Genomic DNA, 21,666 nt, shown 5'->3' with positions numbered 1-21,666 from the left:
AGCCAAAGTTTAAGCATGAACTGCCAAGAAGCTGGGCCCCCAGAGCATCTCAGAGCTAACAGATCAGCCCTATGGCGGATAACGCACTGCTGAGCTCCAGAAGCAGTAGATTCTGGAGGGGAAGGCAGAGATCAGCCGCCATACTGCTTTGCCCTGTGGCAGGACCCCAGGGTCACTAAGAGCTGCTCTGGTGAGAAGCATCTCTGTTGATGCCTTGATTTGGATATTTCATGGCCTCATGGCCTCATGGCCTTGGAACTGTAAGCTTTCGCCCTAAGTAAAATTCCCATTATAAAAGCTAATCTGTTTCTGGTACTTTGCATTGGCAGCCCTGTGGCAAACTAGGAAAGGACTCTAAAATGTGGGTCCCAACACAAAGCACCTAATAAAGATTCAATGGACTGAGTTGAACTGAATAGACTTAGAAATGAACTCTACTGAGTTTGAAATGAATTCCATTGTTATAATACCACTGTATAAAAATCTTGACTTCAAACCATTCTGTGTCTTCTAATTAATCATGACAATTCATCTCCAATTCCTCTAAGCTAAGCTAGCTCTACTGCTCTCCCCTCCAGTGATGTGTCCCTCCCCAATTCCTTCAGGCAACAGAAGGTTTATTTTCCTTAGGATCCAGAATACAAGAGGTGTGCATCCAGGGACACCAGGTACAATGAGGAGGAGGAAAAGATCACCATAGGGAAAATAAGTGGATTCTACATATTTTTTTAAGTTTTATTTCATTACCATATATACAATCTAACATGTCCCCCTTTTAATCACATTCAGACATATAATTCAGTGCTGTTAATTAAATTCAAAATGCGATACCATCACCACCATCCATTTAGTGAACCCTAAGTAAAACCACGGACTATGGTTAAAAGTACAGTCATAAAAATGTGCTGTCATCCATTGTAACAAATGTTTCACACCAATGCAAGGTGTTACTGTCTTGGTGGTATATGGGAATTCTGTACAATTGTTCTGTAAACCCATGCCCTCTCCAATAAATGATAATAACAAAGATGGGGGTAAAGTGAAAGTCTTCCTAGTGAATGGCAGACTAGGGGCGAGGGATATGTTCTCCTCAGAAGACAGGAAGCCAGGTGTGAGCCACAGGCTGGAGACTGGAGAATCTTCTCTGGGAAAACATAGGAGAGAAATGATCACTGAGACTGACATTTGGGGATTATCTGATGAACAAACCAGTTTACTTCCCCATGACTCTGTAATGAAACCCTCCATTTGAGCAGCCGCTCCCTTAATCACAGAAATTCCAATTAGCTATTTTGTGCCTCCTTTGAATATGAATGAACAAATAAAAATACCAAAATAAAAGTCGGACTCAAAACAGATTCACCAAGAAAGTCAGGAAGAAGAAAATTTTAAAACAGCTGTAATGAATAACTACATAGAGGTAAAGAATTATGATTCTATGAAATGAAAAATAGAATGCAAAAAAGGAAATAGAGAATATGGAAAAGTTGAGGGCATTAAAAATGAGATTTCTAAAATTAAAATGTTATTAGAAAATTAAAAGTTCAACTCTTAGGAAAATGGGGCAAATGACAAAGAGATGGTCGATAGGAATGGAAATGAAAAGAAAATAGATAAATTCCCAAATTTTCAAGATACTGGTAATAGAGTTTTCAGAAAGACAGAAAAGTAAAAATTGACAAGAAATGGAAATTATCAAACAAATGATATAAGAAAACTTACTAGAACAGAAAGAGCTAAATTTTTAAAAGACCCTACAAATGGTTAAAACAAAGAATAAAGATAGATTCCACTAACACACATCATCCTGAAATTTCAGAACATTGGAGAGAAAGCTTCTGGAAAGTGGGGAGAAAAGCCCTGTACTTCCAAAGGATTATAAATAAGAGTGTCTTCGCACTTCTGAACAACAATATTTAAATGTAGAATACAATAAGCAGTGCCCTTAAGCCAGAGTAGGTTTCCTGGCCAAATGTTGATTACAAATTTAAATTTAGACACACAAGTCCCCACTTTAAATCATATTTTCCATTTTTCAGGAAGCTCCTAGAATTGTTTGCCAAAACAGGGAAATAAACCAAGAGAGAAGAAGTCAAGGAAACCAGGACAATAGGCAAGGGAGAGAGGCAGGAAAATTCCAGAATGATGATGAATGATATTCCCAGGGTGAGAGCTGACCCAAGAACAACCACTCCAGATTGGAGGGAAGTGGCTTCCTGCTTTGCTAATCTTGGGGTTGTCCTACTATACCCTTTGGCTTCTCAGATCGTTAATCATCTGTTTAACTAAGTCCCTACATTAAGATGCATCTACTTCATATAGGGAAAAAAACAAAACAAAACAACACTTCAAGTGACTTTTTTTCCTAGTCAGTCCCTGAATTACATTCACAGTTATTCCCATAGAGTGGGGTGGACGTTGTGGAACTGGAGCTGTGGTGGGGGCGGGGTGTGCAGTACAAGGTGAACATTTTATTTCTTTTCTTTTACATTGAGAAAATACTGCCTTCGCACGTAAAAATAATAATGGATATTTGTAAGGCGGGAAAAAAATCATCAGAAGGAAAATGTCATATATCACTTCTCACAGGTATGGAGAAAATAAACTTTTCAGGAGGGGAGCCATTTCTTCCTGACCGAGGAGAATACCTGGGCAAGCTGGTGAAATTCTGCAAAGAGGACCTATGTCTCCCAAGCGTGAGCATTGTGAGCAACGGCAGCCTGATCCGAGAGAGATGGTTCAAAGACTACGGTACGTTCCATCGCCTGATACTGCAGGCAGTCCTGCTCATGGTGTTGGTTTATGTGTTTCCTTCTCTTCTGGGCCTTGGGCCAGACCTGCTGAGGACTGGACAGGAAGATAAATAAATAGCTCTCTTTCTAAGCTGTGCATGAAGATATGGCAGTTTTAGTTTGGAGGGGCTCTAAGTACACAAGCGTGCAAGAGAGATAAAAGCAAATCTTAGGAAGCATAACCACGCTAGCACATTTTCATTTTAGCAAGTATTATGGCCTATGACCTAAGCCTAGTCAGGAGCAGGGACAATTAAAACACCTTAGGTTTTCACGCCCTGACCTTGGTGTTGGCTATTCATGTTTAATTTTTTAATTATTAGCACAAAGGAATTTCCTTTAATAGCTTCCTCTTATAAGTCAAAGGATTGCACTAAAAACGTAGTTCTTAACTTTGCTGCACATTTGACTGCTGAGGAGCTTTAAAGAATATCTGTGGGGACTGGACTTCACAATGTCATGGTATGTGCACTGGCCCATTTGGGGAGATCCAAGTGATCACTGCGTAGCCAGGATTAAGAACCTGTATGGGTATTACTGGAACAAAATTTTAAAGGTAGGACCATTCAACACAAAAATGAACCCTAATGTAAACTATGGACTTTAAAATTAATAGTACAATTATAATAATATTCTTTCAACAATTGTAACAAGTGTACCAAACTAATGCAAGGTGTTAATGCGGAGGGTATATTTGGGGAATCTGCATTTTTTCTGTAAACCTATAACTTCTCAAATTAAAAAAACAACATTGGATCCTATGAGTGCCATGTTCCCTTATAGCTAAATTTTACATATATGTCATATATAGCCATGTATATATGTAATGTGCTTAGAGCAATACCTGGCACTTAGTAAGCACTTGGAAAAGGTTAGTTCTTATGATTACTGTCATTTCAGGGGACAATTACAGCCTAATACTTGCAGTACAGTTCTCTGAGTTTGCCTGGTATGAGCTGTCTGAATCTTGAAGTAATTCAAATAGGAATTGAATTTATGATCTCTTAAGGATGTTGTCAGGGAGTCTCTTATTAAGCACCCATCCAAGGTGATACGGAAATGGATATGGGGGGTGATTTTGATATGAGTAGTATAGTCAATCAGATAAAAGTTAATCAGGAAGGGAAGATTCCAACCCAAAGTTACAAGTGAAAGTGAATCAGTGAAAGCTATAAGGCAGTTTGTTAAAACCAAAATGGCAATGAAGAGATTCGCTCATCAAAGCAGAGTCAGAAGCAGATTTTAAAAGTGAGCTTTTGGAACCAGAATCAGAGACAAGTAGAGGAGTTTAGTGTCTATAGAATAGTGGGAATGGTTTGCTGGGTATGTACCTGGGATAGGTGATGCTCTGAAACACTGGCTTTATAGTGCGGTACAAAGGGTAGGAGGGTGGGGTGGGTGTGTGGCTACACATCAGGGTCAAAACCTCAACTGTTTGCATGGGAGGGATGGTGTAAATCAGTAAATTTGGAAGTGTGCAACAAAGTCAGTGGTAGAAGGGATACAAAATTGGTTAGACCTTGGGGAATAGGAAGCAGTATGCCCTATTCACAGTGGGCAAGTGGACAGCCAATTAGAAACTTCAGTTGATTTTTGGATGGCACGGGTGTTTAGGGGTCATGCTGCCAGGTCTTCTAATTTTTAAATACCCATCATAAATATATATTCAAGTTTAAAGATGTTGTCAGATAACATAAAAGTTTTTAAATGCCAAGGAATTATCAAAAGATATATGTGTGAATATGAGGTTTATCAGCCTCTAATTTTCTATCTCTGTTTTAAAGGGCCAGGAATGGGTTTGTGTACCTAAGTGGATGGAGAGAGCTCGTTTGGAAGACTCAATAGCCAGTTACAACCATAGCAATAATTAATTAGAGCAAAGGATGCAAAGCAAATAGAGTAGGAAAAAGGTACATATCACTGGAATCTGGAGGGGTCTGGAGGAGTCCTCCCCTGTACCAGGCTACATGAGACGAGTTTCATCTCTAGCAAGTCTGCAATGTCTCTACACAAAGATGCTCATTTGAGTCTTGGGAACTGAGGTTTTGTGCATAGCTGGTCATTTAGTCACTTCCTGCTAGATGACCAGACAAATTATCGAAAACTCAGGACCCCTGACAATGAAGCCAGGCACATCAGGAATTTCAGAAAACAAATCCTGGCAAGCCCTGTCCTTTGGTTCAGTATGCCCCACTGGTCTCAAGTATATAGGCCATTATCAATAAGTGACACAAAGAAAATTCTCAGGGGTTGGCCAAGATTCAATGATGCTACAGGCTCCCCTAAGGACATACAAGAACTGAGCAAACAGAGCTGCATTGTTAGCTCTTTATTTGCAAGGACTTTGATAAGAAAATCTGAGAACAGGAGGAGAAGGGTACACAGTAAATACAGCAAAAGTTGGAAAGATGGCACAATAAAATAGGCCATGTAGAGACACATAATTTTCTTGGAAATCAACTAGGAAAGCCTTTATTACTAACTAGAAGATCTCTATTTTGTTTGGATGCTTCAAGAATTAGAGACCACTTGTTCAGTAAGTTGCCTGTTCCCAATATACCCGTAGGAATTCGGTTGAGATCAGTTTTTAGAAACTTTTGAGCTGTTTTCCGTAATGATTGATTGTCTTATTTGGTCACCAGTTTGTATTAGGTGTTTTGGAGCTATAGAATTAAAAGACAAGTTCTTGCTCACCTGGAGAGATTAGGGTCAACTTAGGAAGTTAAGACTACTAAGCATGTGTGACTAAGAGGCACACTTCAAGTCACACTCAAAAATATTTCAATGTTCAGGAGGATCACTTCAATCTTTCCCCAATTTTTATTGAGAAAAGGTTGTACATGTAAGTAGCATAAACTTAGCCCCCAAATTGAAGTTAGAATTATTATCTGATTATAAAATCCATGATCAATTACATAAAGAGGTTTTGGAACCCCTAAGCTTCTATAAGTTGTACTGAAAAAGATTCAAATCTGGAATGCCATAGTAAGTAGGAAAACTTGAACTTAATTAATTGCAAAGAGATGGCCAATGAATGCCTGGGCCATAGAGAGTGCCTGTGCCTAAAAGACAGGCATATAGGATGAACCAGCAAAGAGAATTAAGCATTAATAAGAAAGGTAGAGGAGAAACTAATGCTACAGAAACTGATAGCAGAAGGATTAAAACAAAAATAATTGTCAATACCATTTTCTGTACTCTAGTACCACTCATTATCATAGTTCTTAATAGACTGCATTGCAAAGAGAGGACTCTACACCAGGTCCCTCCACCAGACTTCCTGAACTTGGTCTTCTCAGCATCTAATACAGTAGCACCTGACATATAATAGTTTGATGAATCGAATATACAAGAGATGTGAAGGAAAGGTCAATGACCTTGGCAAAGATATCAGAGATCTTCTATGGAACAATTTATTTGTGTTGTGGGAAAAAGAGAAGTAAATCTATTACTATGTATAGATCCATCTAAAGAACTCCAAACTATCTACCTGCCTTAGAAGTTATATGATCTCAAAGCACATACGTATGCACACATGAATGACAAAGGTTTACAAGGGTCTGATATAATTATCTCCATCATCTTATTGTATGTGTATATGTTTTTAAACTATTGTACACAAACATCTCATATAATGCAAATTTCAGTGATTTTTGTGGGTATGAGGAGAAACTGTCTTTCTAAGAATAAAAACCTAGATTCAAGGAAGATATGTTTTATCATAAAGAGACATAAATGAGCTAAAGAGTGGTTCTTAGATAGAAAAAATTAAGGATTTTTTTTTTCCTCAGGTGAATATTTAGACATTCTTGCTATCTCTTGTGATAGCTTTGATGAGCAAGTTAATGTCCTTATCGGTCGTGGTCAAGGAAAGAAGAACCACGTGGAAAATCTTCACAAACTGAGGGCATGGTGCAGAGATTATAGAGTGGCTTTCAAGATAAACTCTGTCATTAATCGATTCAATGTGGAAGAAGATATGAATGAACAGATTAAAGCACTGAATCCCGTTCGCTGGAAAGTACGTACCCCATGTTAGTTGTGCTGATTTTAATTAAGTAAAACATTCAGGAGAGACTTTTGTAAAACAGAAAACAACACAAACAGAGAGAATTTTGGGCCATGTGAATTAGGGTCTTTCATCCTTCTTTCAGCTATGTTCAACTTTCAACTACTTGCACTCTCTTCCTTGAGTTCCCCTTCTGAAAATTGGAACAGACTTCCTTCTGGAATATTATGATAAATGTCAAAAGATGTGCTCAGTGCTTGGAGATGTTTCTATATGAAGTCTAAATTGTATCTATTTTTAAATTTACTATGCCTAGATTTTTTTCTTAAAACTCTTGGCTTATTTATAAATGAATATATATTCTCTATAAATTCAGACATTACTGAGATTTGGGGTGAATTATTAGAAGATACTGGGGGCAAAGCCATCCCCAATTTGTGGCAAAATGTTATTGACTCCATGATTCATGCTTTACAGCTAGTCCCACCACCATGTAAGGTTCAAAGACATGCAAGTCAACTCAACATATATTCATAGCACCCATGATGATCAGACACTTGCAAATAACTGTAAATCAAAGTTTTCTATCACTAACTATTCTTCAGAATCAACTGGAGGCCTTTTCAAAAAGCGCTTCTTGGGTCTTGTCTTAGTTTGCCATAGGGCTGCTGATGCAAAGTACTAGAAATGGGTTGGCATTTATAATGGAAATTTTATTTAGGGTAAAAGTTTATAGCTCTGAGGCCATGAACCATCCAAATCAAGGCATCAGCACAGATATTTCTCACCAAAGTCAGCTACTGGTGCACCTAGGGTCCTGCTACATGGTGATGCAAGATGGCAGGGCTGTCTCCTCAGCCTTGAGCTGCTCCTTGGGCCCAGTCACTTGGAGACCTCTTTCCATGCCTCTGTTACTCTGTTTGACCTCAGCCTCCCAGGGCTTCTTTGCATTTCTGCAGCTGTAGGTGAACCTGGGCTCCTCAGGCTCACACGGCTGGGTCAAAAATGGCAGAGCTCCCTTTTCCTGAGTGTCTCTCTGTGTCTCCATTTATATAAGACCAAGCAAGAGGGCAGAGATTCGTTCTGAGTCATGCCTCACTGATGTAGACCAGTGAAAAGGGTCTCACACCCACAGGAATGGATTAGTTCAAAAACATCATCTTTTTCTTTTTGGGATTCATGAAACTCAAATTGTCACAGATCTCAGTCATGTGCCAATACTCAGTCCAGTCTTTCTTGTGCCAGTGTGATCCAGTGGCATAGAACCTAACTTCCCTAGTCTGCCTCCTCCAAAGGGCTGTGGTAGCCAGGCACCACAAATCACATGCCCGGTCCAATGGTACTGACACATTTGTCAGTTAACTAATCAAGCAGTGCTCTTCAATAGGAGGTTTGACTGTTATTTGTAAGCTTGCTCCAGCAGCTTCTTCGGGCTAACCACTGAGGCTCCACCTAACTCCACCCAGTTCCATCATCCCTCACTGTTGCTATCTCCCAATCTCCTGTGATTTGGTTTTCTCCCACTGAACCCTTTCTATTCTGGAGTCAAAGTCATCAGAAAAATTGCTCATACTGTGTGTCTTTATCTTTCTGATACTCAAGTCAGATTAAGAGTCAAACCTGTGTTTAAATATCTCTCCCTTACCATGCTTCTCTCTTCCCCTGTGCCTGAAATGAAGAGGGCTGTGGATATAAAGGCGAATGAGGCATAAGCATCTCTAGATGCTTGAAGTCTAGTGAAGAAGACAGCCTTAAAAGCAATAAGAAAAACATCATATGACCAAGGGTCAGGAGAGGCTTATACTGAAGAACTGTGGGAACACAGGAAAAGGAGTGACTAAGGAGACAATTGAAGAGTTAGCAAAGAAGGCAATATTCAGGATATTTTAAAAACTAATTCTAAGCTGACTAAAAGATTCCTAGAGTAGTTCTAAAGACTTCATGAATTTTTTGTTATATATAATATTACCCTTACATAAAAAACCTGGAAATTTGGTCTCTGTTCTCTTTGTCCTTGATTAGCTGTCACATTTTGTCACCTTGGACATGCCACTTACTTTTTCTGGGATCTGGAAATGAGTTTTTCTTTTTCAGATGATGGTAGTATGTCTAATGGAAGAATATAATAAAATATATAAGTCTATATTGAAAATGGTATCAAAAAATAATATTTAATGGCTTTGGAACACTGTCCTTATACATTAAGTAAGGAACAGATTCTAGTGGCCTCAGTAAGGATATATGAAAAATCAGAAGAAAGAGCAAAATTTTGAAAATACTTAACTCTTTGTATTGGGGTTACAAGTAATATTTTTTTCTTGGTGATTATTTTAACAGTTTAAATTTCCTTCAATCAGCAACCATTATTTAGTACTCTGAAACAAATAGAAGATAAGACTAGATCAAGCCAAATCTAGACAGTTTTATAACATTTTTTAAATGTTTTTTACTACCATACTAACAAATTTCAGAATTAGCTTTCATTTTCACCAAAATAACGCCTTTATAGAGTGATCCTTACTTACATGAGTCTTCTTAACATAGAAAAGAAATAAAGCTTGGGTCAGAAGGTAATTAGTTTGGGGTAAAAAGAATGATGAAATTTTCCTTAAAAACAAATACTATACTTGTATTTCAGGTCTTCCAGTGCCTAATTATTGAGGGTGAGAATTCTGGTGAAGATGCTTTAAGAGAAGCAGAAAGATTTGTTATTAGTGATGAAGAATTTGAAGGATTTTTAGACCGCCACAAAGAAGTTTCCTGTTTGGTGCCTGAATCTAACCAGAAGGTTGTATAAAGCAAAAAGTCTCTTTGTTTTTGTTTTGTTTTTACATCATCAAAAACTTAGATTGTTCCCAAAGAGAGCAATGACTATTTCTTATCCAAGATGGCCCACACATTATTATTGTAGAGGGTATAGCATGGAAGGATTACCGTCCTGGAGCCAGAGCTGGAGACCCACCATCCACTCTGTCACCTTCCAGCTGTCTGGTTGTTTAATGAGCTTTGGCTTCCCGATCCACAAAATGGGTGAAATAATGCCTCAAAGGGCTGGTGTGAGATATATGACATAGCATCATGCCTAAAACATAGTGGGAGCTAATGGGACAATATTGACATCAACAGCATCTCATTATTTATTGGAATTATGTCTATGGATAACTGTAAAAGTTGGATAAAATTTAGAAGAATTGTTTCAACAATTCTTTGGTTATCTGATATGATTACCATTGGGCACACCCTATTAATTCAAGCTTCACAGGTTATATAGGTTGAAAAATTATTGACCAAAGCATGGCTACTCTGTGGCTTTTTAAATGATTTCCACAGGCACAGTTGAGTATTTACTGGGTACATCAACAGAAAGTAAAGAAAAAAAAAAAAAACTTATTCTCCCTGCCATGCTGCAGGAACTTCCTTGTATGTAAAATTCATTAAGAAATAGAAAGTATATATTGGTATGTTTGAATATATAAAAATTTAAAACATAGGTCACAATGCATAATAAAAATATTAAATGAGGAATGTGCTAACATGACATATCACTTTGAATTATATAAAATAAAAAATTATATATTAAAATTTCTTGAAATCAATGAGTTATTAAAACAGGAAATGGGCATAAAAAGAGAATTTACAGAAGAAGAACATATAATCAAAAAATATTTTAAGTGTTCTATATTATTGATACTAAAGAAATAAAAATTAAAACAGAAAACATGAAGATACAATGAGATTTCGTAATGCTAGTGAGAGGATAAATCACTGCAAACTTCTTACAAACCAAATTGGTAATAAATAAAAATAACTTTTAAAATTTTACATATTTTGAATCAGAAATTCTACCTTACATATAGGAAATATTCAGAGATGCAGAGAAATATTTTTGCAAGGGTTTATTACTGCAGTGTTACAGATGATAGGAAAAATAGAAGGTAGCTTCCATTTTTTTTTTTTCAGCATTTGGAGAACAGATAAATTATGGTAGGTTCATAAAATGACTTATATAGACTGAAAACCATATTATAAAGAATATTAAGTAAGAAGGGTAAATTCTCATAATATAAAACTTGGCATAAATTAAGAATCAGTATGCATAATTCATTAAAATTTAATCCTAATAAGTAACCAAAAAAACAAATCTCCATGGTCATGTCTGAGTGAAATTATCAGTAATTTTTGTTTACCTCCACAACTTTTTGAACTCTTCAATTTTTCTAAAATACGTATTAGCTTTTTTTTTGTAGCAGCTTTATTATTTGAAAAAGTATTTTTTTAAAAAAGCCTCTCCCATCTGCTACCAAATAAACACACCTACAGCAAAATCTCCCCCAGTAAACGTACATAATGCTCAAAAATTCATTCCTTTTGCTTTAGATTTCTGTCTTGATAAATGGTTAGGTTTTAAAAGTTAATGGTTACCAGAAAATGCATATGAAAATCCGAGAATGGGGGATAGGAGGGCCTTTGACAAGAAGAGAAAGAGAAAAAAAGAAAACTCTCAGACCTACCTGAAAAATCATAGGTATCATTTTATTTGATTTTTTTAACCTTGTCTTAATGATTTTGTTAATGTGAGATCAAATAAGATATGTTAGAGTAATTTGTATTATTTGTTGAGTACCTCCTTAGTGTTGTTAAACTGCTGGACATTTTATATATCTCAATAATTTGCACAAATTCTTGATGAATTTTATTATACCCTTATACAAATAATGAGACTGAGTCTTAGGAGTTAATTGACTTGGTTTGTATCTGAGTCAGAATATATTAAGAGGCAGAACCAGGATTCTGAGGGCCCCACAGCCCAGACTCTTTCTGTTAGCTAGGACTTTTCAAACTTGATTGCATGGTGAGCGGAATTAGCTCAGTGGTTGAGCTCCTGCTTCCCATGTAGGAGGTCCTGAGTTCAACCCCCCCCCCCCGCCCTAAACAAAACAAAACAAAACTTTATTGCACAAGCAAAGCACCCCAGGGGACCTTTTTCGAAATGCAGATTCTGATCCAGTACTTCTGGGGCTGGGCCCAAGATTCTGCACTTTGATCTGTCCTCAGGTGATGACGATATGACTGGGGACAGAGCTGAGCTATGGGCATGTGTCAGCACACTATGGCCCAAGCAAACTTGGCCTGCTGCCTGTGTTTATTTGGTCTGCCTGAAAGGAAGGTTTGGGGAGAAGATCAAAGGAAGAATAATATTCCGTGACCAGGGAAAGCTATATGCGATTCAGTCTTGCATAAATTAAGTTTCATTGGAACACAGTCACGCCCATTCTTTTATGTATTGTCTATGGAAGCTTTCAGGCTTCAACTGCAAAACTGAGTAGTTGAGACAGAGATAGGATGGCCTGTAAAAGCCAGAAATACTTACTATCTGGCCCTTCACGGGAAAAGTTTGCAGATAGCTGCTCTGTACCTATAGAAGACAAGTTAGAGTAATACCAAAATTCTCAGCTTTAAAATCTCATTTTAGCTCCCACGTGATGATGGCATTGAAGATGTTCTCCTTTATAAATAAAAGGGGACCAATTATCTGTAGAGTGGATGTAGTGACTAGGAATATGTAAGTGATAAGGAGAAGATCTTTCCCACAACTGGGGAGAATGAAGGAATTGAGCCTGGAGATTTCCTAGTCAAATATATCAAATGAAGATTCTGACATTTGACCTTGTCAGACTGAAGCAGAGAAATCCAGGCCTGCTCTAGTCTGTTGGAATCTGACTGGACTCAAATAGATATCCCTGGATATGTATGTCAGGGGGTATTGGGGACCCAGGCAAGCACCTCAGCTTAAGTGACATTCTCAAAGGCATGCAATGATGTGGGAAAAGTTGAATCTGGAAGTAATGAACATAGTCACAAGAACATGTTAAGATATTTGAGTCAATGTACTGAAAAATACAATTCAAACTAAACTTGTATGCAATTTCTCCTTTTCAGATGAAAGATTCCTACCTTATTCTGGATGAATATGTGAGTAGAGCTCATGAATTATAAAATTATCACTTAAAATGTGATTAAGCAGCAATGCCAAAGTGGAATTATAATGAGTATGCCATTTAGAATGTATTTGTCCTGAAATAACTTTTCATGTTTTTATATTGTGATTATTATTATACAACCCTTACTTCAGTGTGTCTAATTCTGACATAAGCATTTCAAGAGGCATTATTTTGCACTTGGGTCCCGCTATTTGCAGATTCTGTGCACTCACATCCATGGGATATTGTCACATGGAACCAAATACTACGGATGGAGGAGTCCTCTATTATATAGTCTTAAGCTGGATGTTCTGCACCAGTGTAGCAGGCTTATTTTTGGAGGGAGGTCATATCATACTTCCCATTAATTTGATATTTCTGTTCAGCTGCTACTAGCCAGCTCTGGGTTTTCTCTTGCAAGTGCTAAGGCCCTAGGTTCATATAATGACATTTACTTTATAGGAAATAACATTGTAAATTTTAGATCAAAATAGAGTTGTATTGCCCTCTGTGGCCATTTCTTTTCATTGTGACATATATAGTGTATAGATATTAAAGTATCCCATATTTTACTTTTCACTCTGGGTAATGGTTGGTCCTGGCAGGTGCACAGCCTCGGTGGGGTTCCACCTTGATCTCTGAAGTTATAGCTTGTGGGTCATACTTTTATCCTCATCCATTCTTGCCACTAGCAAGACTGGGAACTGAAGGACTTCCAGACACACCCTCAGGCTCTGGGCCCCTTCCCATAGTGCACTTTTACAAAATCTGGGCTCCGTATGTTGTGTTCTGGTTCTCAGCTCTGACGCTGCCAGGACTTGGTTGTCCTCAGCCGTGATTGTCCCTGGACCTTGGCTGGAGTTACTCTGTTTCACACCAGTAGGTTTCTAGAATTTCACATTTTGGAGGTAAGCAGTTGGGGTCCCAGGAGGCCCTGAGCACCTTAAATAAATTGTGCGTCTTCTCCCATGAGCCTTTCTTCACAGAACTACAAGGGACCTTTAAAGGGATTCTTCATTGCTGTGCTCTCATTTACAGATGAAAACCTGGAGTTCTACAAAATCCCAAAATTGGAAATAGCATCCCAGGTCACTGGGAACTATGGGGTGGGGTAGAGCAGCCTCTGATGCTCAATCTTCTGAGCTGTCTTTTCCAGCTCTAGTAAGCCCTAGCACTGTATTAGCTTTTAGGTGGGGAAAGGCTTGGGTGTCTTCCCCTAGCTATTTGGCTGCTTTTTTTTCTTTTATAAAGAAATTGTAGGTTTTTAAAGAAATTGTAGGTTTACAGACCAATCAAATAATCCAGATACTACTAGCTCATCCTCTGACTAATACCTCTACTGTCTTCCAAAAGAAAATCCATACTTCTCAAAATTGCAAAACAAATCACTTTCCATTTTCTCGTCTTTTTTGTGTGTGTTTTGGTCTAGGTGCATAAACCTTTGCCAACATATTTAGCAGAGAAAAAAGAATTTCATTCAAAGACCTGTTTAAGAAATATGCTCCAAAATAACCAGGGGTTCAATATTTAAATTGGATTTGAGTTTTCAAGAAATGTTTATTGTGACTTTTGTGTTTCTTTATTTTTCTTTCAAGTTATCAATGATGCATTGCTTCCATTTGATTTGTCAATATGAGCTTTCTTGTGGAGTGTAAGGGGAAAACATGACAATGCAGATATTGAGTTTATGAGTTCAAGCTACATAGGAAAATCCACAGAATTTATTTTTGGAGTCTAAATGATCATGATTGGCTCTTATTATCATAATCAATATTTCTCAGCAAAGTAATTAATCTCCACCAAGGTGTAATACACCTAGTTAAGCAAATATTTACTTTTACCAATTTAATAACATCTTGATTCTACAAATATTGCTTGAGGTCCTACATAGTGCTTCAAATCATGGTACTACATAAGAAGTATAAAGACCTCATTCCTGGCTATAAAGTGCTTATTTTCAGGATAAATACCAAGATCCTTAGCAGGGCATATGATACTCTTTTTCATCTGATGCCTGCCTACCTCTGAGGCTCTTCTCTTATCACTCTCTCACCCTTCCTCAAAGGAGACATTTATTAATATTTATACAAATTCTTGCACCTGCACTTTTCATTCCAGCCATATCATCTACATAGAATTTCCCAAACATACCACACTATTTCGGACTTCTGTACTTTAATAATTTCATCCCAAATTAAAACTTGAAACCATAATTCAGATGATAACATTTGGGGGAAATCTTCCCTGGTCACCACTCACCTCCCAAAAGACATGCACCTCCTGTGGCATGTATTCAATTCTATTTATCATACACTTAGTTGATCTAATGTGCTTATGCCTGCCCCTTGCATTAGAATGGATTTGGTGAGTAGAGAGATGGTATCCAGGGATTTCAGTTGCATTATATCTGGGCTACAGTTCTCTATAAACATTTGTTCAATTGATAAGCATGTCAAAAAATTATTTTGGAATAAGTCTATAAATTGAGTTTTGTAGGACCATTTTTATGGAAGTATCTTACTTTCTGTCATGAATTTTCTTAGATGCGCTTTCTGAACTGTAGAGATGGACGGAAGGACCCTTCTAAGTCAATCCTGGATGTCGGAATAAATGAAGCTATAAAATTCAGTGGATTTGATGAGAAGATGTTCCTAAAGCGAGGAGGGAAATATGTTTGGAGCAAGGCAGATCTGAAGCTGGACTGGTAAAGCTGGAAGTGGAAGATGTCTCCAACTACCTATGGGGAATTATTATCCACACCCAAAGTGTGTGGGTAATGCCATCAATGGCATTTCTCAATAGCTGGAAATCTGAACTTTTGTTTCACATGACATCTGATTATCTGAGCACATAAATAACTCAGATAATTGAAATTAATAGCTAATTCAAAAATATAACTTTAGTTAATTAGCTTATTATTGCTATTGAAAAAGTACCCTATTTCTGGGTTTTGATTTAGCTAAAAATAAGGGGGAAGGAGAGATTCAGAAGACATATAAAATTCTAGGTAAATCACACCTAAAACCCAGGTCAAAGATGTGTTTGTATAATAAGAAATAAGCTCCAACAATAGCTATGGGGTCAATATTTAATTTGGATTTGACTTTTTGGACAATGTTCATTATGACTCTATAGTTCACTTTTGAAGCTCTTTTTCCCAGTCTATGCATTTGACAGAGTCAGCTTTTTTTTCTGGTAAATACTGAGATGCCAGTTTTCACATCTGGAAAAAATCACAACATATCTCCCCCAGGTATCTCCTTGTAATAACACTCTTTCCTTTTCTGCTTTTATACCATTATGGTCTCAGGCTCTTTACCCAGAAGTTTAAGAATAGTCAACAGATGTTTCTACGAACAGTAGAAGATAACCTTACAGTTTTAAATGAGGTGCATAGAAGGAGATAATGAAAGTAAAGATGCTCTTGCATGGTTCCTGGCCCACAGGGAGTTCAGTGTTGATTCTCTTTGTTGCTCCACTCTCTTCAAAGATTTTTAGTGAAACTAGGATATAGTTTACATTTCATGATGAAGTTGACAAGAGGCCAGTCGTTGGGTTGCTGTGTGAATCTACTTTTCTGTCAAAGCAAGAACAGATGAGTTTTTTGAGTAGATGGTTGTCACAATAATTTTGAAAAGGGAGCCTGCTGGCTTGGCATGTGTTGTTCTAGAAGAGCACTGGAACAATGTAGTGACAATGTAGAAACAATGCAGTGACAAGTCTGGAATGTAACTGGCTTTATGTAAATGAAAGCCCAAAGTGTCCCCAATAAATCCAAATCAATTGAAATAGATATAATCCAGGCCAGTGCCAATGTGAAAGGAATTGGTGGTTTCTTTTTAATGTGGCTTAAACTGTGTTAGGAAAAAAAATCCTATTCTTGTGGAAATATCTCAAGTATTTTGTTTACGTAACTTAGACAATATCACATTGCTTTGAAAATAATGATTACTTTCTATCATTGTTTTAAGAAAGCAAAATCATGGAAAAATATTTTTCACCAAGCAAAGAGCAAACTAATTCACTTGCAATTCCAGTCTGTGTCACTAGGTGGCATTCGAATGTTGTATGATATATTAAGCAACCACGGAGAAATTTCACTTCATAATGTTCTATGACAAGTAATAGATTCAAGAGTTTGTGATTTTGAAAGTTTAAGGTCTTTTTAGAATTTTTCTCAGATGATATTTTCATACTTCATTTTCTAAGTCATTATAATTCAACTGATATGTGTTTGTGTCTCATCCAAAATAGGATATGTTTTAGGGATTTTCCTTCCATTTTTTGTTTTTGTTTTTGTTTTAAGAAAAGAGGAAAATACATTAGAAGAAATTTTTCCTTTGAATTTTGATATTACCTAAACTGTTGACCTTCATATAATCAACATATTCACAAAACAAAACTTGTCATTATTGTATTTTTTCTTTATATGAGTGCATTTTGCTGATTTCCCTATTATTTATTCTATGTAAGAGTAAATTCAACAAACAAAGATAATGTATGTGAAAGCCCTGCATACATTTTCTGATACACAATAGGTACTCAAACAATATTATTTGAAACCAAATCTGAATCTGAAGCTCAAATCCTCTGAGCTGGAATGCATTTTTCTCTAGCTGAGAAAAAATGTATTTTTCTTTCCCCAAAAAGAAATATAATATAATGTAATATAATATAATCATAAAACAAAACCAAAAAAGTACTTAGAAAAAATTTGTTTTTAGTACATTTTCCAACTGTTTGATCCACCACCATCCCCTTCCTTATGCACTGTCAAGATTTGGTTTTAATGTTTGAGATATTCAACTTTTAACTTAAAGGGAAGGAGTAAGGACTTTCAAGACGAGTACTATTCAAATTTGGCTTATATAGCGTTTGGCTTTTATGATTTCAATTTTAAATGTGTTAAGTATGTGAAACATTCTTTTTATTGGGAGAACAAAGAATAATCTTAACTGAGATATCTCAATTTAAGTGTTAAGCAAGAGGCTAGAAGGCTAGAAGGTTCACTTCCTCCCTGGTTTGGCATCTTCTTGCTGTTTGACAATCTTTGGGGTTCTAATCTTTCCCATCACATGGCAATGCATATAGCCGTATCTTCTCCCTTCTCCACTAGGTTCCATCTACTTCCATTTTCTGGCAGCTCCCTGTGGCTTCTCTGTCTGTGGCCTTCTCTACAGGGCCCCCAATAATTGTTAGGACCCATTCTGATTCAGTTGGGCCAGGCCTATCATCAAAAGATCCTATTTAAAATGATTTTATACCCACAAGAATGGATTAAGATTAAGAACATGTTTTGGGGGTATGCATAACTCCAAGCCAATGTTTTGTGGTGCTCATAATTATTAAGATTGCATTATAGTAACATTTTTTCTTAAGACATTTTCTCTCAAGAAGCTTAGAAAGAGCAGATGCTAATGATAATATAATAATTTAAAATGTACTGATCCTCCATATTAATAGAGTTATATGATATGGCAATGGCCTGTTTTCTTAACAGTTTAAAGATGAGTAAGGCCATTTTGGCTAAATCATCTGAAATGTGGGCTCATGTTTTATCTCTATTTCAGTCTAGCTTTTGGGTAGACAGAGAAAATCAAGAAATGAAAACAACATACCAAAGTAGCAATAAGGCTCTATTAGGCATTGCTACATGGAGTATGCCACCCTCTTGTTGAAAGGCCACTTTTTAATGAACTATGAATGACAGAGACTAATTATGCTGTAATATATTTAAGCTAAGTTTTAAGTATAGATGAGATCTTAGGTTTTAGAGAAATGTGTATATATATTTTGTGATGTATTGGTCTAATGTATTATACATATTGTAATATATTAAAATATGTTTTGTACACTGCCTTCTAAGTGGCACAATGTAATGAAGTCTTTCCTTGGTGTGTGTTTAAAGTAATTGTGTCCTTTTAACAAAATGCCATTGCTAAAGGCAAGTACACTTTAAAATCAACAACATTATCAATAATTAATAAGTACACTTCAGACAATCTACTCAGCAACATGCATGAGAAGGATGAGCCTGTGGGGAAGATATTTTTTATATTTTAAAAAGGAAACCAACATCTTGGAGTCCCAACGTCCAAAATGTTGATCAAATTAGAAGAAATTAATGATGGGTTCTGGGAGGCAGATGAGCGGCAGGAGGAGAACCCTGACCCTTGCTCTATGTGCCACCATTATTGACCTGATCTGATCAACAGTCCAAGCCAGGACAAGACAAGGGTTAGAGTGAATTAAACCAGCTGTGTCAGGCACCATTCCTGAGAGGCTGTAGTGTCCTGATTCTGGCATTTTCGACAATAGTCAGAAGAGCTATCTTTGGCTATGGAAGGGTAGAGCAGCAAGAGTTCCACATACCAACTCAGAAGCCAGTAAGTTTAGCCCACAAATACATAACTATGTAGGTAAGCAGTCTACACTAAAGGATACCCAAGCTCCCAGCCAAGGACAAGGCCTGAGGACTTTAGAAGACTCATGGTAGGAGGAAAACAAATCAGGCTACAGAGAACAGTCATGATAAGATCCTGGGCTTATGAACTGGCCCCACCCGAGAAGAGCAGAGTCTGGTAGCACAGAGAGTTCCAAGAGAGGGCAAGGGTTGTCCCTAGTAACCTGGTTCCTATTCAAACCCTGAATGAATCAGAGTGATTCTGGAATCTGCTTCCAAGAACATATAAATAGCTTATCTTTTCCCTTTCTGAACTGCTGATCCCCAGATCCCTTTTTCCTAGTTCTCTGAGCCATGAGCTTCACAGTCTTGGACCCAGGGTCCATCTCATGCCCACCTGACTTGGACGGCAGGCCCTGGCACCATGGTCTGGGAGGCAGATGGGCAGCAAGAGGAGAACCTTGATTGCAGGATTCTTTTAGGGATGATTCTACACTTGGCCACTGGTTTTAAGTACTCACTTCTTCAGGCAGGATTGGATCAGATTGCCTTCCTCATCCTAGGTGTATACCAGTCCCAGGCTCCATCTCCAGGGGAGAGGGATCAGATACAGGGTTTTGAAGATAGAGAAAGAGATTCAAAGGTCAGAATGAGTTCTCAATAATTGTGGCTAAACCACTGAAAGCCATATTTGGGATGCACAACTCGATTTTGATCCCCTTCCTGATATATGTCCTATATGGGCCAGAAAAAAAAGGAAGAAGGGATTATACAGAAGACCTTCCATGTATTCTTAGAATAAGTATAACAAAACCAACTCAGATGCCATTTAGATTGGCTTAAGAAGTAAAATTCTCCTTATTTGCAGATGGCAAAAGCCTATATGTAGAAAATCCTGAAAAAACTATAAGAAAGCTACTGAAGCTAATAAACAAATTCAGCAGGGCAGCAGGGTACAAGATCAACACACAAAAATCAGTATTGTTCCCATATACCAGCAGAGAACAATCAGAAAATAAATGAAGAAAACAATTCCATTTACAATAGCAATGAAAAAAAAAATCCAGGAATATGTTTAACCTAGCATATAAAAGACTTGTGCATAGAAAACCATAAAACACTGCTGAAAGAAAATAGAGACCTAACTAAATGGAAAGACATTTTGTTCATGTATTGGAAGACTAGATATTGTGAAGATGTCAATACTATCTAGAATCCCTGCAAACCCAATAAAAATTTCAACAGTCTTCTTCACAGAAATGGAAAAACAATCAAAATTTTATAGAAAGGCAACAGACCCCAATTAGCAAATCCATCTTGAAAATGAAGAACAAAGCCATACTTCCCAATTTCAAAATTTATTCAAAGCTACAGTAATTAAAACAGCACAATATCAACACAAGTTCAGACACATAGAATTCATGAATAGAGTTTAAAGTTCAGATATAAGCTATCATATCCATGGTCAATTGAATTTTGATAAGGGTGGTAAATAAATATAATACAATGAAGAAAAAATAATCTCTTCAACAAATGGTGATGGGAAAACTGGATATCCACATGCAAAATATGAAAGCAGACCCCTAACTCACACCATATTCAAGATTACTCAAAATTGATCAATGATGTAAACACAAGAGATAAAACTATAAAACTTTTGGAAGAAAACATAGGAAACTATCAAGACCTTTTATTAAGCAATAAATCCTTAGACTTTACACAAAAACGCATGAGCAACAAAAGAAAAAAAATTGGACTTCATCAAATTTATAAACTTTTTTTGCATTAAAGAACATGATCAAGAAAGTGAAAAGACAGCCTATAGAATGGGAGGAAATATTCAGAAGATACATATCTGTTAAGGGTTTGATATCCAGAATATATAAAGAATTTTTACAACTTTGCAACAGAAAGACAAACAACCCAATGAAAACACTGGCAAAGCTATTGAATAGTCATGTCTTCCAAGAAGATAGAAAAATTGCCAGCAAGCACAGGAAAAGGTGCTCAATATCATTAGCCATTAGGATACTTTATATAAAAATCAAAATGAGATCCCATTTCATACCCACCAGAATGGTTATTATTTTAAAAATTGAAAATAACAAATTTTGAAAATAATGAAGGGAAATAAGAACACCTGTGCACTGTTAGTGGGAATTTAAAATGGTGTAGCCACTGTGAAAAACAGTTTGGCAGTTCCTCAGAATTTTGAGTAGAGAATTACCGTATGACTTGGCAAACCCACTTTTAGGTATATATCCTAAAGACTTGAAAATCAGAGACTCGGAAAAATATTTGTACACAAATGTTCATAGCAACATTATTCACGACAGCCAAAACATGGTCACAAACCAAGTGTATATCAAAAGATGAATGGATAAACAGAATGTGGTATATACAAACAATATTCTTAAACTGTAAAAAATGAATGATGCTCTGATATGTGCTACAAATTGGGTGAATCTTGAAGATATCATG

General features: G+C 36.9%; 1 protein-coding gene across 1 annotated transcript in view; it reads left to right on the top strand.

Moving 5' to 3' along the window:
• The window catches only part of RSAD2 (radical S-adenosyl methionine domain containing 2), a 36,328-nt gene extending 17,667 nt beyond the window's left edge, over positions 1–18,661 (top strand). The window contains exons 3-7 of the mRNA XM_004448254.4: positions 2,590–2,751; positions 6,584–6,813; positions 9,440–9,589; positions 12,742–12,774; positions 15,326–18,661. Of these exons, the coding sequence (XP_004448311.1) occupies positions 2,590–2,751; positions 6,584–6,813; positions 9,440–9,589; positions 12,742–12,774; positions 15,326–15,490 (740 nt within the window). The 3' untranslated portion in view covers positions 15,491–18,661. The remainder of the gene's footprint in view (positions 1–2,589; positions 2,752–6,583; positions 6,814–9,439; positions 9,590–12,741; positions 12,775–15,325) is intronic.
• The last annotated feature ends 3,005 nt before the right edge of the window (positions 18,662–21,666 follow it).

This window comes from Dasypus novemcinctus, chromosome 25, assembly GCF_030445035.2.
Source record: "Dasypus novemcinctus isolate mDasNov1 chromosome 25, mDasNov1.1.hap2, whole genome shotgun sequence".
Lineage (NCBI taxonomy): Eukaryota > Metazoa > Chordata > Mammalia > Cingulata > Dasypodidae > Dasypus > Dasypus novemcinctus.
This window is presented reverse-complemented; position numbering and strand designations above follow the sequence as displayed.